The sequence below is a fragment of the Marmota flaviventris genome, chromosome 3 (genome assembly GCF_047511675.1).
Source record: "Marmota flaviventris isolate mMarFla1 chromosome 3, mMarFla1.hap1, whole genome shotgun sequence".
NCBI lineage: Eukaryota > Metazoa > Chordata > Mammalia > Rodentia > Sciuridae > Marmota > Marmota flaviventris.
The window spans coordinates 103,261,337-103,276,191 of NC_092500.1; the positions used below are offsets into that span (position 1 = coordinate 103,261,337).

The 14,855-nt window shown below is 39.6% G+C and overlaps 1 protein-coding gene across 1 annotated transcript in view; it reads right to left on the reverse strand.

Annotated features, from left to right (window-relative positions):
- Positions 1-5,852: 5,852 nt before the first annotated feature.
- The window catches only part of Ido2 (indoleamine 2,3-dioxygenase 2), a 65,504-nt gene continuing 56,501 nt past the window's right edge, over positions 5,853-14,855 (reverse strand). The window contains exons 8-10 of the mRNA XM_027939226.2: positions 14,754-14,805; positions 7,938-8,086; positions 5,853-6,224 (exon numbers count right to left, since the gene is read on the reverse strand). Coding sequence (XP_027795027.1) covers positions 5,869-6,224; positions 7,938-8,086; positions 14,754-14,805 — 557 coding nt within the window. The 3' untranslated portion in view covers positions 5,853-5,868. The remainder of the gene's footprint in view (positions 6,225-7,937; positions 8,087-14,753; positions 14,806-14,855) is intronic.

A 14,855-nucleotide genomic window follows, 5' to 3' on the forward strand; every position in this document is an offset into this window, starting at 1 on the left:
ATTTTCTGTTTTTTGGAGTTAGGTGCAACAATATTTGGGACATAAACATTTCTTATCATGGTATGTTCTTGTTGGACTGTTCCTTTACCAATATGAAGTCTCTTTACCAATCTTTGTCTCTTCTGATTAATTTTTGCTCAAAGTCTTCCTTTTGGAAATTGAACATTTTATTTCATTTATTGTATCTTTCACTTCCAAGATTTCCATTTGGTTCTTTTTCAATTTCTCTATCTCTTTATGAATTTCTAATTATGTCCTCTCCTGACTTCCTTAATTCATCCAGTTGTTTTTCTATGTCTCTTGAAATTCATTGATCATTTTTCTAACTTTCCTTCTGAATGCTTTATCTGGTATTTTATTCACTTTAGCATCTTTGGAGCCAGTTGTTGATGAATTATGAACTTCAGGAAGTATCATGTTACCTTAATTTTTTTCATATTTCTTATATTCCTGTACTGTGTTTTATGCATCTGTTGTGATATAGTTCTCTTCTACTCTTACAGGTGGGCCTTCTTAGGGAACAGACTTCTCTTGCCAGAAAATTCTGACATATAAAGTTGTAAATGTTTTAATACATTTCTAAATTGGTTTTGTAATATTTTCCCTGCCATTTCTTTGGTGGTGATAAGCACGTTTTGAATCAGTGTATATTGTGTCAGAGCTTGAGGATTCCACTTTCTCTGTAGGTTTCAAAAGATTTGGAAATTATGCTGTGTATAGCAAGGCATGTGAGGTAATATCTGGGATGTTCTTCTTAACAACTCTGTGTATTTTAAAGGGGTATGAGAGTGGTCTAGGCTGAGACACTTCATGGGTGTGATATCCATTGACTTTATGTTAATTGGGATTTTTTTTATGGGAGTGAATGTCCATGAGTTGGACCTGACACCCTTCCTCTGCCCCAGCCATTCCTATTTAGGGCCTGATCATTAGTTTGAAGGTTTTGTCTCTCCTATTATTTGCATTTAAGTATCACTGATATTTGAACATAGCTAAATTATGTGTAAAGCAGGGGGCTCACTACACTGTCCCTTGGTTGGGTTTAGCTGAGCAGCAGTATATCTACCCTATGAACTTGTAGTTTACCAGCAGATTCCCAGTGCCTCACAAAGGCAGAAATAAATAATAGCAACCACAAAAGCAAACAATATATAATATTAAAGTACGTATCGAGTGTGCACTATGACATCTGTAATATTCACTACTACAAAAACAAGAATGTTTGGGTCAGCAACTGACAATAGCAAAAATAACTGGTAGCCATGAATGAGGTCTGGCATTAAATTTAGTATTAAGTGTCAACTATGCCATCTGTAGTACTTACATAAAGAACAACCTAAATGGTGGGGGAAGGAGACATATAAGCCAAATAGTTCTGAAAGATGGTAAAAATCAATTCATTTAAGAGAAGAAAAATTTATAGGGAGGAAAATAAAATTTTAGAATATTCAAACTATAAATAGAGAAAAAGCAAAAGAGATGTAGCAAGGGATGGCTATATAGAAGGAGGAGAAAAAAATAAACAAAGTAGGTAAAGAAAATGAGAAAGAGAACAAGAGAATTTGACTATAAAGGCAGAATATAGGAGAAAAAAAGAAATAAACGAAAGCAAACTCCAAAATAAACAACAACAACAAAAAAAAAATTCCTAACCCTCAAAAGGCAAGACAAAGAAAAATAACAAGAGTAAAAAAATGTTAAAAATGAAAAAAAAGAAAGAAAAGTGTATATGTGTACATCCCTGAATCAATAAGCACAGCAAGAACACCAAATAAAAGAGGAAAAAAATATTTTTAATGAATTCTTAATGAAAATTGAAATAATTTCCTCCACTGCGGGTAAAAACCATTAACGAAGATGGATGTTTGCACTCTAAGCTCGACTGTCCTTCTCTCTTTCTTCTTGGGCTATGTACCTCTTAGAGAAAGCAAGAGTTAGGATTTTTTAAAAATTTTCCTGCTTTTTGAGTTAGTCACCAAGCTGTCAGCCAATTTGTGTGTAAAGCAGGGATTTAGGCCAGCTGGAATGGCCTAAAACTGAAACTGGATGAAGTAGCTTTCAGCTTTCCTTCTCACCAGTTTAAAGTAGAACTGGATGGGAAGGAAGGACTGACCATTGGAAGTTTGGTCTGCACAGACCACATCCATGTACTCCCAGCGTGGGGCTGCTGCAGAGTTCTGGGAGAGGGGGTGGGCTGTGGCTGGGATTTAACTTTAATCAGATCTCAAGAATGTTGTTGGGTGGTATCTGCTCTGGAGAGATATCAACACACCCCTCCAGCTGGGTAGATGTCAATCTGCTGTGATTCTGGATCTCAGGAGTGTCCTTAGAATTCTACTCAGGTAGACCCTCCACAGGTGTCTCACGCTCCACCACCCACAAATATTCCAAGGCTTAGACCCCTGAGTATAATTATGCCTATTTGGTTTCTCGACCCTCTTCAGCTGGTCATATAAACTGCCAGACTCAAGAGGAAGCTAGTTGGACTCCTCTTCATTTTTTGGATTTGAATCTCCCTGGGTACAATCTTCTGGGCCTGTTTCACTGGCATTTTGCTAGGTACACCCTAGGCCACTGGATAGGGACTTACCAGAACAGTGTGACAATATTTGCTATGTGCTCCTGGACTCATTTTGGAGCAGCATGGCCTTCTCAAGATGGCTGCTGTCTAAGCTCTCCAATCACCAGTTGGGAAACACAGAACAACTTTTTAAACACCAGTTTGCTGTGTACTTCCAGATCCCCTAAGTTCAGGCTGCTTTTCTGTTCTACAGGGTTTCCACACCAAATGTGTCTGTTGTGTTTCCTTCTTCATCCTATACCTCTCTGCTGATAAGCTAGAGCTTCTGCTGCTACTGCAATTGGCTGCGTTCCATTACACAGCTTCTTATTCTCTGTTCAATGAACCTGGATTTCTGAGTGTCTAAGAGACTCTGATTGTCCAATATTAAATTTCATTGAATTCCATCTTTCACCCTTCCCACTGAAAAGCAGTATTCCTGCTGCTTGAATCCTGAGCCACAGAGCAACTGGAAAGCAACCTACTTTTATCTGAGAAAATGGTTTCTGTAGCACTTCTTGATTGCTCTGCATTCTCCTTGGAACTGGCAGGGAGGAGAGCATGGGCCTCCAACCCCATTCACTGTTTATTTCCTAGACTTTTTTTGTTTGTTTGTTTGTTTGTTTGTTTTTTGTTTGAATCAACAAGGAGCATACACCATCATCACAGCACTACCATTTACTCAGGGTGCTACCTAGCAAATGCATATTAGCTTTACTTTTCACAAAAACAGTGCAAGGTAGCTATTACACTAATTTACATATTTGATTGCTCTGATTTAGAAATGCTAAGCAAGGTAAACAGATTTTGTGGTACATAAAAATCTACACTAGAATCTACACTAGCTTGACTCCGCACACTATCATTTCCTCATGCTTGCATCCCTCCCCCTCCCCCTCCCCCTCTCCCTCCTTCTTCTTCTTCCTCTTCCTCCTCCTCCTTCTCCTCTTCTTCTTCTTCTCCTCCTCCTCCTTCTTCTTCTCCTTCTCCTCCTCCTCCTCCTCCTCCTCCTCCTCCTTCTTCTTCTTCTTCTTCTTCTTCTCCATCATCATCATATTAATAATAATGATAAAAAAATTATTTCTACTCTTAGTTCATGTTTTTTTTTGTTGTTGTTGTTGTTGTTGTTGTTGTTCTCTAATGGTCACATATTTTGTTCCTGGAAATCTTGAGAAAAGTGTGTTCACTTCTGTGCTGGAAGTTTTATGCCCTTCATTGTATCATAAAATTGAAAATTGAGCTCTGCCTCAAAAAATCATCTCTTGAAACATGAACAAAGTTTTTGGATTCATTATTGTTCATCAGCAAATAAAATAAAGACTTGTTTACATTTGTTCCATCCTTCTTCATAAGGCTTAATCCCAAACAAATAAAACCTATTCTGAAGAGTTTGAAAGACAAAGCTTTGAATATTCCTTTTCCCTCCTCATTCAATTTATCCACTTTTCCACATATTTAACATTATTGAAAATTATTTGTCAAGCTTTGGTGTCTCTTTGAGTGAAGTTGGATGCATTTAAAGTGAACCAGTTAAGATCATTCTTTTCACGCAGTGGCTCACACCTGTAATCCCAGAAGCTCAGGAGGCTGACGTAGGAGGATCACAAGTTCAAAGCCAGCCTCAGCAAAAAAGCGAGGCACTAAGCAACTCATTAAGACCCTGTCTCTAAATAAAATACAAAATAGGGCTGGGGATGTGGCTCAGTGGTTGAGTGCCCCTGAGTTCAATCCCTGGTACCCAAAAGGAAAAAAGATCATTTTTTGTTAATCCTGTCACTTTGAAGGACGAGATGGGGCCCTGTTTAGAAAAGACCTATATAAAAAAACCTGAAGAGGGCTGTGGCATTGCTTCTTAAGTTCTCAATCAGAGATCTGTGTACTCACCAAATGTAACTGAGTGAGACCAAGGAAAGTCCTGGATATGTTTCACCCTGTTGCTTGTTTAGGGGTCATATTATCCTTTTCTTCATCACTTACAACCAAGCCCCATGGTGCCTTGGTGGAAGACATGGTTCATGTCTACTTATCAAAGGCCCCAGAGTTGACAAGAGTCCCTAACTTGTGGTCCTCTAAGGTACTGGAGAGTGGAGAACTTTGCTGTGAGTGCTGGGTAGCAATCCTGAGCAGTTATAGTCTCTAAATATTTCTAGGAAATGTGGGAAGGAGATGAATGCTTTCCCAGTGCCATGATAGGACTTTGAGGGCTAATCCCAAAGGCCTTTTAGAGGAGATGAGATATGCTGCCAGTTACACTTGATGTGTGTCCACATGGGGAGGCGACTTCTTGCCAGGCACTAACTCAGACAGAGGATGCTCAAAGATCAGGAGCTACTCCCTGACTCCAGAACAGCAGAGACCCCCTGGGTATTTAGATAACATCCCAGGTGTGTTTGTGAGTACAAATTGGGGGCAGGAACAAAGTTAATGGAATTTACTTTCAATTGGCAAGATTAAAATTTTCTGACTACCTTCTGTCAGGCAGAAAGGGACTTTGAGATAGAAACTAATATAGTAAACAGTTACACTTATTTGCACACTGAATATGTTGTTTTACTATTTATTTCTATTTGGCTCATTTGCTTTCCAAAGGTCAATTATTTCATTTTATAAGTACAGATTTTTAGTCTAAGGAGAAAAGAGGAAACATTCTTCTAAAAACAGAGGAGAAAACTAAAATAGAATTTGCAAATCTATGTACCATGCATCAGGGAATCTCATATCATTAGCTGCTGTTTTTCACATGCATGACAACCATGTCTTTATTATCAACATCCTCTTCATATGCATCTCCACTTGAGCATTCCTAAACTCCTGCTACCAAATTCAATACATGCAGGGAGACCCCAAATTCAATACATGCAAGGAGACTTCCCTGAGGTCACAGAAATCCCTGTTCTAATCCCTGAATCAGAGCTTGGTAGTAACTTAATAAATTAGGTGAATTTTTTCTTTAAAGAAATCAACAAGGAGATGTATCCATGAGCAATTTCATTCAGTTTTTAAAATTTATATTATTTTTCTATTACTTGGCAAACAGAATAGGGCATATCTTCTTCTCTGTGGAGTTCTGAGGGAAAGCATCCACAGCTGTTTGCTGTTAGGCAGTGATCAGGTAGGGCAGGAATATTTCTGGCCGTATATATAAACTCTCCTCTGTGAGGACAACAGCTCTCAGCAAAGGAGAATATGGCATACTGTAGAGGAGAGGTATAAATGGTGCTGTCTGATTTCAGGTAGAACCCTGACCTTCATTGTCAAGGTCCACTTACCCTCCAATGGGGTCTCCCCACTGGGGAGAAGGTGGTCTCTTAACCACTTGGGTGGAGGGTTGCCTCTAAGGTCTTATCCCTGACATTCTTCAGGAAGCTCAGAACTGCAGTTCCTCCAGTGCCCCTGTCTTCTAAAGCCTGAGGTGGCCCTGGGAGATGGTCTAGCCTCCTGCTCCTTGCTCTTGCTGCAGCTGTGACGAGATATCTGGTCACCACGGTGATGTGATAACTGCGCAGTTCTGCCAGGGCCTCCAGACACTGGTTATAGGCTGTCAGACAGTGACCATGGCCAGAGGATAGGATGAAGTCCCTCAGTGAAGGAGCTGAGTGGATTTCTTCTATGAAGGCCTTATGGGAAGGAGGCATGTAGTCTCTCATTCTGTACAGAAAGTCAGCTGAAAGAAACAACCCAGAACGATCTTAGCATCATGTGGAATTTTAGGAAAGCTTGGCTGCTTTTCCAGATAAGAAGGCACCAAAGACTGTGGATGGTGTCCTAACGCAATCTACTTGCTGGCTTTTTTGCTTGTATATGTCATATATTCAAATGTGAATTTCTGACTGTTGACAGGAGATAGAGGAAAGGAAGCAAGTGCATTGCAGATAGCTGAATTGGAACTAGATCTGTCAACCAATGTATAAATATTTATCATATACCAAATAGAAACCAAGTGTGTAGTTGCCAGCTTCTATGAGGGATATCCATAAATGTAGGATACAAACCTTAAACTAAATTGCTAAATACTCTCATAAATTTTGTTTCCTAAGTGCTTTTTTTTTTTTTTTTTTTTTGGATGGAGTCCTAAGAACAATAAAAGTTAGAATGTTTATAAGGGCCCAAACACAAAGAATGAGCAACTGTGTTACTAATAGACTCTTGAAGCCAAGTTGGTTAAAAATCAACAGATACGTATGGAAAGTTCATTGTGTGTTTAATATTATGTGTAGTATAACAGGTATTAACATTGAAGCCAGATTTAAAGTTAGGTAGTCAGTGTAGTTAGGTAAATCGGGTCTAATATGGGTCTAATATCAGTGAAATCTAAAATGGAGGCCGTGCGGAGAATGACTCAGGGAAAACACAGGACAACTCATGGAATGTTAATGAAGTCCCGAAAAGGCCCTAGGCCAAAGTCCACCTCAAAGAAAGGTTAATGAACAGCCCCCAGCAAAAAGGTGCTGACTCAGAAGTCCTTCCTGACCAGATTACTTCTTTGGCCCACCTGTGTCCCACCCCTCGGTCCTTCCCACCTACATTCCATCACTGAAAGAACTATAAAAAGGGGAGACAACATCCCTTCCACGGATTCCACCTCTTGGGTCCCCTTCTTCCTCTGGGAGAAGTCTTTTCTGCTGTCCTTTAATAAACTTCTAATTTCTACTCTGACCTTGCCTTGGCATGCTTCTTTGGTGTTATTCTTCAACATTGGGGAAGCAAGAACTCGTCACCGGTCAACAGCGGTAACAACATCATCGATGCAAAAATTTATGAAAATTTTTCATAGTTCCACAGAATTGACTTTTGTCATAGAGATGATTCTATGACACTGAATTTTGCTCATTTTTTTCTAATCCAACTTGAAAACTTTATAGTACGAAGTGCCTTTTTGCAGCTGTTAAGCACATAGCTCGGTGCTGGCAAGAAAGGAAATGAGCAATTTCAAGCTTCCAAAATGACAGACCCCCCTCTTCTGGGCCAAATGGATTTGGCTGGAACTTGTACCATTTCATGGGGAAGGACTGCAGTGGAGAACTTCAGACCCATTTCCATCTGGCTCCAGACTCAGCCACATGTCGTACCTTCAAACTCCAGATTTCCCCATTTTAGAAAAAGGAAGCTACACGCCTAAGGATCCAAATAAAAATTACAGAGAACAGCTGGAATTATGGCAATGTTTTAAGATTTGTAAAAGGAAAGCCAAGATCCTGCTAAGATCTGGAGTCAATTGACTTGACACCATAACATGTGGCAGGCACACAGTGTCCTAACTAATTTAGGGCAGTACAGACTGCCTGACATTCTCACTTAGATTTGGTTTTATCAATTGGTAAAAACACCTCTTTGTTCACCCTCCCCTTGGAAAAAGAAAAGAAAATGCCTGACTTACCACTTTCCTCGCTGTGATGAATGCCCAGGAACTCATCAAAGGCATGAAGTACTGAGCTCTGAGCTGCACTCCCTCCAGAGTATTTCAAGGGTTCTTTGGAGATTCCTTCATATATTAGCCCCATGGGCATTGCTGGGTTATCTTTCCATCTAAGCAGAAGTAAAAATCAGGGAGAAGTGGGTAATAGGATTGAGGAATGTATTTTTCCATATGGAGAGTGAGTGAGAAAGTGAATATAGATGTGGTGGTTTGGGGACAAAAGATAGGGAGTCTTTGCAGGATATGTTCTGATGCATCATCAACCTCAGCTTCATAACTCGCCAAGGAATTGCAGCCCTTCTCTTCCCTATTTAAAGGATTATTTCCAAGAAGCAAAGGCTTCTTAGAGAGGAATCTTTGGCATTGGTTGCATGACACTTATTCAAAAAGTTCAGTCATCATGATGGCTTCCATACTAATCAACAGAAAAATCTGGGAGCTCTGGAGAACACTTCCTCTCCTAATCTGAACCTTGATGACCTGATGCTTGTAATTATAAAAGTACAACTTCACAAATGCACGCAAATACACACACATATGCATACAACACACACACACACACACACACACACACACTCACACATAAACATTATTGATTTCTCTCCCTGGAAACAATAACTGTAACAGTTGTCTCATTAAACTATCAGTCCTAAATATGACCTGCTTTTATGAGAATTGCATTTACCAAATGCTCTGTTGACAGCAGGCTCTGGGAATATGGGCAGCCACAAAGAGAACATTACACAATCCTTGGGCTTATCAGAGGGCCAATGGCACCGCATGGAGAAGGACTGGTGCTTGGGCTCATAGTCACACTCAGATCAAGTGGGCTCTCCTCCCCACCCCTCCAGACCTCCCCTCTCCTGCTTCTTTGGTTGCCTTCTTTGTTGTCTTCCCTCAGCCTCCTCTTTCTGCTGCCACCTCCTTTACTCACTTTTCTGTGTCTGTACTTGATCTCTTTCCAGAGTGATAGCATCCTAAACTGCAAGGGCTACTGTGCTGTTCATCCAGTGAAAACCACAGGACAGCCAGGCCCGAAGAAAACAACCCTGCCCCTTCTAGCAGGGTTGTAATTATAAAAGTACAACTTCACAAATGCATGCAAATACACACACATATGCATACAACACACACACACACACAGACACACACACACACACATAAACATTATTGACCAGTGACCAGTGCCCCTGGTGACTCCACAGTGAGACAGGACCATAGCCACGGGAGCTCACTACATCCGCACCTATGGTGCTCTACGGTTTATAAAGCACCTTCATATCCGTGTTCTCACTTCACCTCTTGCAAGTAGATCAGGGCAGATTTTTTTTTTAACTTCCATTTAGAGATAAAGAAACAAAGACTCAAGGAAGTTAAGTCCCCAGGGTCATATTGTTAAAAACAATGAAACCAGATCTTGAGCTCCAAACTTGTAATTACCTATTTTATTATTCCCTCAGAACACCATTTTGTAGATTCTACTTCTACTCAGGAAAAGAATCTTTACCTCTTGTGGCTGGGATCAAGCTACCTTCCCTGTTATGTCAGGTTACATAACAGATACACATCAATGTTCCCTGTTCTTCCTGTACTTATACGTCAACAGAGAAGGGATGCAAGACATATACAAAAGCCACAGACTCTTCTGCTAGCTGTGTGTGAGCTTCCTCAAATACTGCCCTGAGGCTAGAAAGGCTAGAAGGGGCAGGGTTGTTTTCTTTGGGCCTGGATGTCCTGTGGTTTTCACTGGATGAACAGCACAGTAGCCCTTGCAGTTTAGGATGCAATCACACTGGAAAGAGATCAAATACAGAAAGCAGAGCAGGACACATGGGAAGACGGAAGGAAAGATTCCCACTGTGGGATGATGACAAGCTGTAGCTGTTAGGAGCAAGGCCTCTGATGTAGGCAGATAGAGATTTTAATCTCAACTTTTCTATTGATTAACTGTGAGTTTGGGCTCAGTTAAACTTTCTTAGATGCTGTTTCCTCATGAGAGTAATATCAGTTATCTACCTCATTGGATCATTGTGAGAACTAATCAAAATAACATTTGCCCAGTGCCTGGAATACATTGAAGCATTAGATAAACATTAGTATTTTTATCATATTATTCAGAAAGAGGTGGAATTCCTAATTCCCTTTTCTTTTCTTTTTTTAAAGATGGACACAATATCTTTATTTATTTTATTTATTTTTATGTGGTGCTGAGGATCGAACCCAGTGCCTCACGTGTGTGAGGCAAGCACTCTACTGCTGAACTACAACCCCCCTAATTCCCTTTTCATTATTTGGTAACTGTACAAATATTTCTTAACCTCAGGTACCCCAATTTGTATCTACTTCCTATAACAGAAGAATTAAATGAGATCCAGAGAGGTTTTGTGACTTGTCCAATGTCAGGACCCTAATCTAATAAAATTGCTGAATGATAGGTATTCTGTGGTGAAGAAATGTAGAACACATGACTACCTCTGGGTGATAATCAGAACCATGACACAACTGCAGACTTGATCAGATTTTTCTGTAATTTGGATGACGGTCTATGATCATCTCAATCTCTTTTATTATTTCCTCCCTATCTTGGAACACTTCTAAATGTTAGGTCATTCCTTGGACTTCTCAGTACTCTTTATTTTACAAGTGATCTTAACTAGTATCTTAACAAAACCAACTTTAACTAAAATTTAGACTTATACCTGGACGCCACCCCATACTTCAGAATCCTATTTCTCCCCACTTGAGATCTCCACAGGATGAACATGCCCTTGAAGTAATCTCCCAGAACCCCTCCCTGCTTCCCAAGCCTGTTTCTCCTACAGTCTTCCCAGCAGAAGAGATAACAGAATGAATTTTTTTCAGTGGGTTAGGCCAAGAAACCTCACAATCACTGTAGACTGGTGTACTTCTCTTCAATTCCTTGTGTAATCCAAACAGCAAATTGTGTTAACCTTAGTATCAATATACACGCAGATTCTGGCCATTTCTCAACACCTTCACTATTGCCACCCTAGTCCAGGCTACCACACTGAATCCTAATAATGGTTTCTCAAACACTTTCCTTGGTTTCAAATCATCTCTTTTCCACTCAGCAGCTAGAATGATGATCCGAAACCAAAGACAGATCATGCCATTACTCTCAAAACTGCTCACCTCACTGAGAGAGCAAGAGCCAACATGCCCTCACATCCCATATGAATCTTTCTCATTCTCCCTGTATGTTCCAGCCCTGCAGTTCTCCCATCATGAAAAAAAAGGCAATGACAATGACCCTACATCTGGGTCATTGCAATTGCCTTTCCTTTTGCTTAGAACAGGAATCTGGGTGGATCACTCTCTTACTTCCTTCAAGTGTTTGCTCAAATGTTCAAATGCCACTTGTGATGTGGCATTCCTAGATGACAATTATCAAATAAGACATTTCAGCCACCACACCTAACACTCTTTCCAGAATACCTTATATTCTGGTTATCATTTCCCTACATTGCCTATTGTTGCAACACACATTGTAGGATCCTTGCCTTTAGAAGGTCCACTTGTTTTCCATGTTTATTTATTTATTATCTTTTATCCCTCCTTCAAACAAGAACCAAGATGTTGTTTTGCTTCACTGCTCTGTTCTCAGCACATACAACTGTACCTGGTATGTGGTAAGCACTCATCATTAAATATCCGGTGAATGAATGAATGAAAAAATAGCATTCTATTTATCTGTATCTAATATCCAGAATATGCAAACCCAAATGCATTTCTTGAAAGGATCCAGCCAGCTTAAAAGAATTACCAGATATTTCAAATTATCGACACATTAATCAATCTCCTTTTAGTGTCCCAAGTGGAGACAATATATTGAAGCCATATTGAAGAACTAAAGAAACCCCAGTACGGAGGACCAAAAAAAGAAAAGATAAAATTGATGTTCTCTAGCTAGAGTAAGTTCAGTTCAAGGAAGAGAAATTGGATTTCTCTGAGCAGCCAGAGTATCAATCCCATGTACTCTTGGGCCCAGGAGTATTGTAGCATATTTCTAACAACCCCAAGAAAATGGGAAGTTTAAACAACAGATTTGATATGACATCTTTTCCATAGAGGCATCTAACTTCCCTGAGAAATTTAATGCGAGTAGGAACAGAAGGGAATATGCTCATTTACAGATGAAATCCCTCAACTTTCCTAAATAAAATTTTTTAAAAGGAATAAACAAAAAATAATAAACCAAACATAGGACAAATCAAGTACAAAAGAATAAATTTGCATTTTCCAAGCAACCCTCTTGGGAATTCTCAACAGTTCAGATGTTTTGGCCATCTATACATACTATACCTTTACAATTTAGTACTGGCCACATAGTTACATGGGAAATATTTTGAGGATTAGAAATTGATGGGGAGGCATTTATGTAGATTACAGTTAAAATGTGCCACTGACCCAGAACTTATTTTAATGAAAACATAGTCACTCTCTGGTGCTCATCTAATCATGAAGATTTCAGAGGATGTTGCTCATTTTTATCTGATGTCTCTGACATAAACATGTAGAACTTATTTATTCACTTGAAAGATGCTGTGGTGCATGGAATTCTAAAAAGAATTCTCCAAAATTTCCACTCTCATTTCTAGAACTGTTAATATTAAGAGATATCTTGTCAATGTGGTGTATTATATGTCAAGGCAGAAGAGACTTTGCAGATGTAATTAAGGTTACTGATTAATTAGCTTCAATACAGCGAGTTATCCTGCATTATCTGGGTGAACTGAATCTAATCACACACCTTTAAGTGCACAGTTTCCTCTGTGTACTGGCAGGGGGAAAAAGGAGTTAGGGAAACTTGCAGAAGAGAAGGTTTAGAGGTGGTGTTCCTGAGGTAGAGGGAGCCACTTCAGGGATCAGCAGGCCCTAAAAACGGAGAGAAACTCCTGCCCAGTTGTCTGCAGGGAAACAGTTCTCAGTTCTAGGACTCCAAAAATACTGCATTCTTGCAGCAACCTCAGTGAGTTTGGAAGCCAATCTTCACTCAGAACCTCAGCTAAAGGGCAGCCCAGCAGATACTCTGACCTCAGTCTCTTGACATTCTAGACAGAAAACCCAACTGAGCTTGTCTGGACTTCAGATCTACAGAACTGTAAGATGATAAAAGCACATTGTTTAAAGCTGCTAAATCTGTGGTAATTTGTTATGTGACAAATGAAAAATGAATACAGATTTAGAAAGCAAAGTGAAGCACAAAGAGATTTTCCTGGAATAAATGTTTCCTAAATCCCGGTCTATTTCTGTATGTAGTGTAAGCTTTCTCTACGGTTCCATAAACTTTTGTTAAAAAATAAATGGATTTTTTTTCTTGTCTAATCCTACCAAAGGTATACAAAGAAAGCCTAATTTCTCAGCTATGCTCTCAACTCTTTTTGCATACACTTCCTTCCTGTGTTAGTTCGTTTTCTATGAGAGAAAAAAAATACTAGATATGATCAACATACAAGATAGAAAATTTTACTTCAGCTCAGAATTTCAGAAATTTCAGTCCATGGTCACTTGATCCTATCACTTAAGGACTATAGAGAGACAGGGACAGTGTGGTGGAGCAAGGCTGCTTACCTCATGGCAGCCAGGAGCTTCCAGGGTCCCAATATCTCTTCCAAAGGCATGCGCACACTGACCTACTTCCTTCCTCTAAGCCCCACCTGGAAGAGATTCCACTGATTCCCAATAGCGCACACAGCCTCTAGGCAGCATTTAATATCCAAACCATAATAATCTACCTATTTGTTTCATTTCTTCCCTTAAGTCACATACTCATTACTCTAAAGTTATTCTAGAAACCTTGCTTTTCACCATTTAAACATTAAACACACACACACACACACACACACATAAAACTGTCAAATGTGAATAGGAAGGCAATCTGATTAAAACAAGCAATGTCTTAGTCTATGCCTGCTGCTATAACAAAATATTTTTCACTGGATAATTTGTAAATAATAGAAATTTATTTCTCATAGTTGTAGAGCCTGTGAAGTCATAGATCAAGGCACTCACAGGATCAGGCTGCTGAAGACCTACTCTCTTGCTTCCGGATGACTCCTTGAATGCTGTGGAAAAGGTGGAAGGGTAAAAAGGGCCTAGTGGGTTTTTTTGTTTGTTTGTTTGTTGTTTTTATTTTATCAGTGCCAAGGAATAAACCCAGGGCCTCATGGGTACTAAGCAAGTGCTCTACCACTGGGCTGCATCCCCAGCCCTCCCTAAACCTTTCACAAGTGCTTTAGTGCCTTTCACCAGGGCACAGCCATGATGTCCTACTCTCCTTCCAGAGACTCTACCTTCTAATACCCTCATCTTGTTGATTAGGTTGCAATATAAAGAAATTTCAAAGGGGTGCAGACATCAAACCATACAAAGTTTCTCTTCTAGGGACTTTGAAAGAACATTTCTATATTGTTATCTATTTCCACTTGCTTCAGTAACAAGGAAGAGAATGGGTATAAGTGATAGAGTTATGTGGGTGAAGTATTCAACTCTGTCATCGAAGTGGGAGTCTAAGAAAAGTGAATATAAATGGATCTAATATGAAGACCTAAAGACTCTACAAATAGTCAGCCTTTTATATCATTTGCAGATGGTGCCCCACTTCCTTGATCCAAGAGTGGATCCAGATGATTACTTTGCTAGCAAGGGTCACTTGGTATGTTTCTTACTTTAGGAAGGTTCTGTTTGTTTCTCTTCTCATAAATTTGGAAAATGCTACAGAGGCCTCATGCAGAGAAACAATTGAACTATGCTTACCCAGAGAGAAAGATCCGGATGACTGCATAAAATATGTCTGGATCTACATAATCTGGAAAATCAATCAGAATATGAACTTTACTACAGGCAAAAGAAAACAAT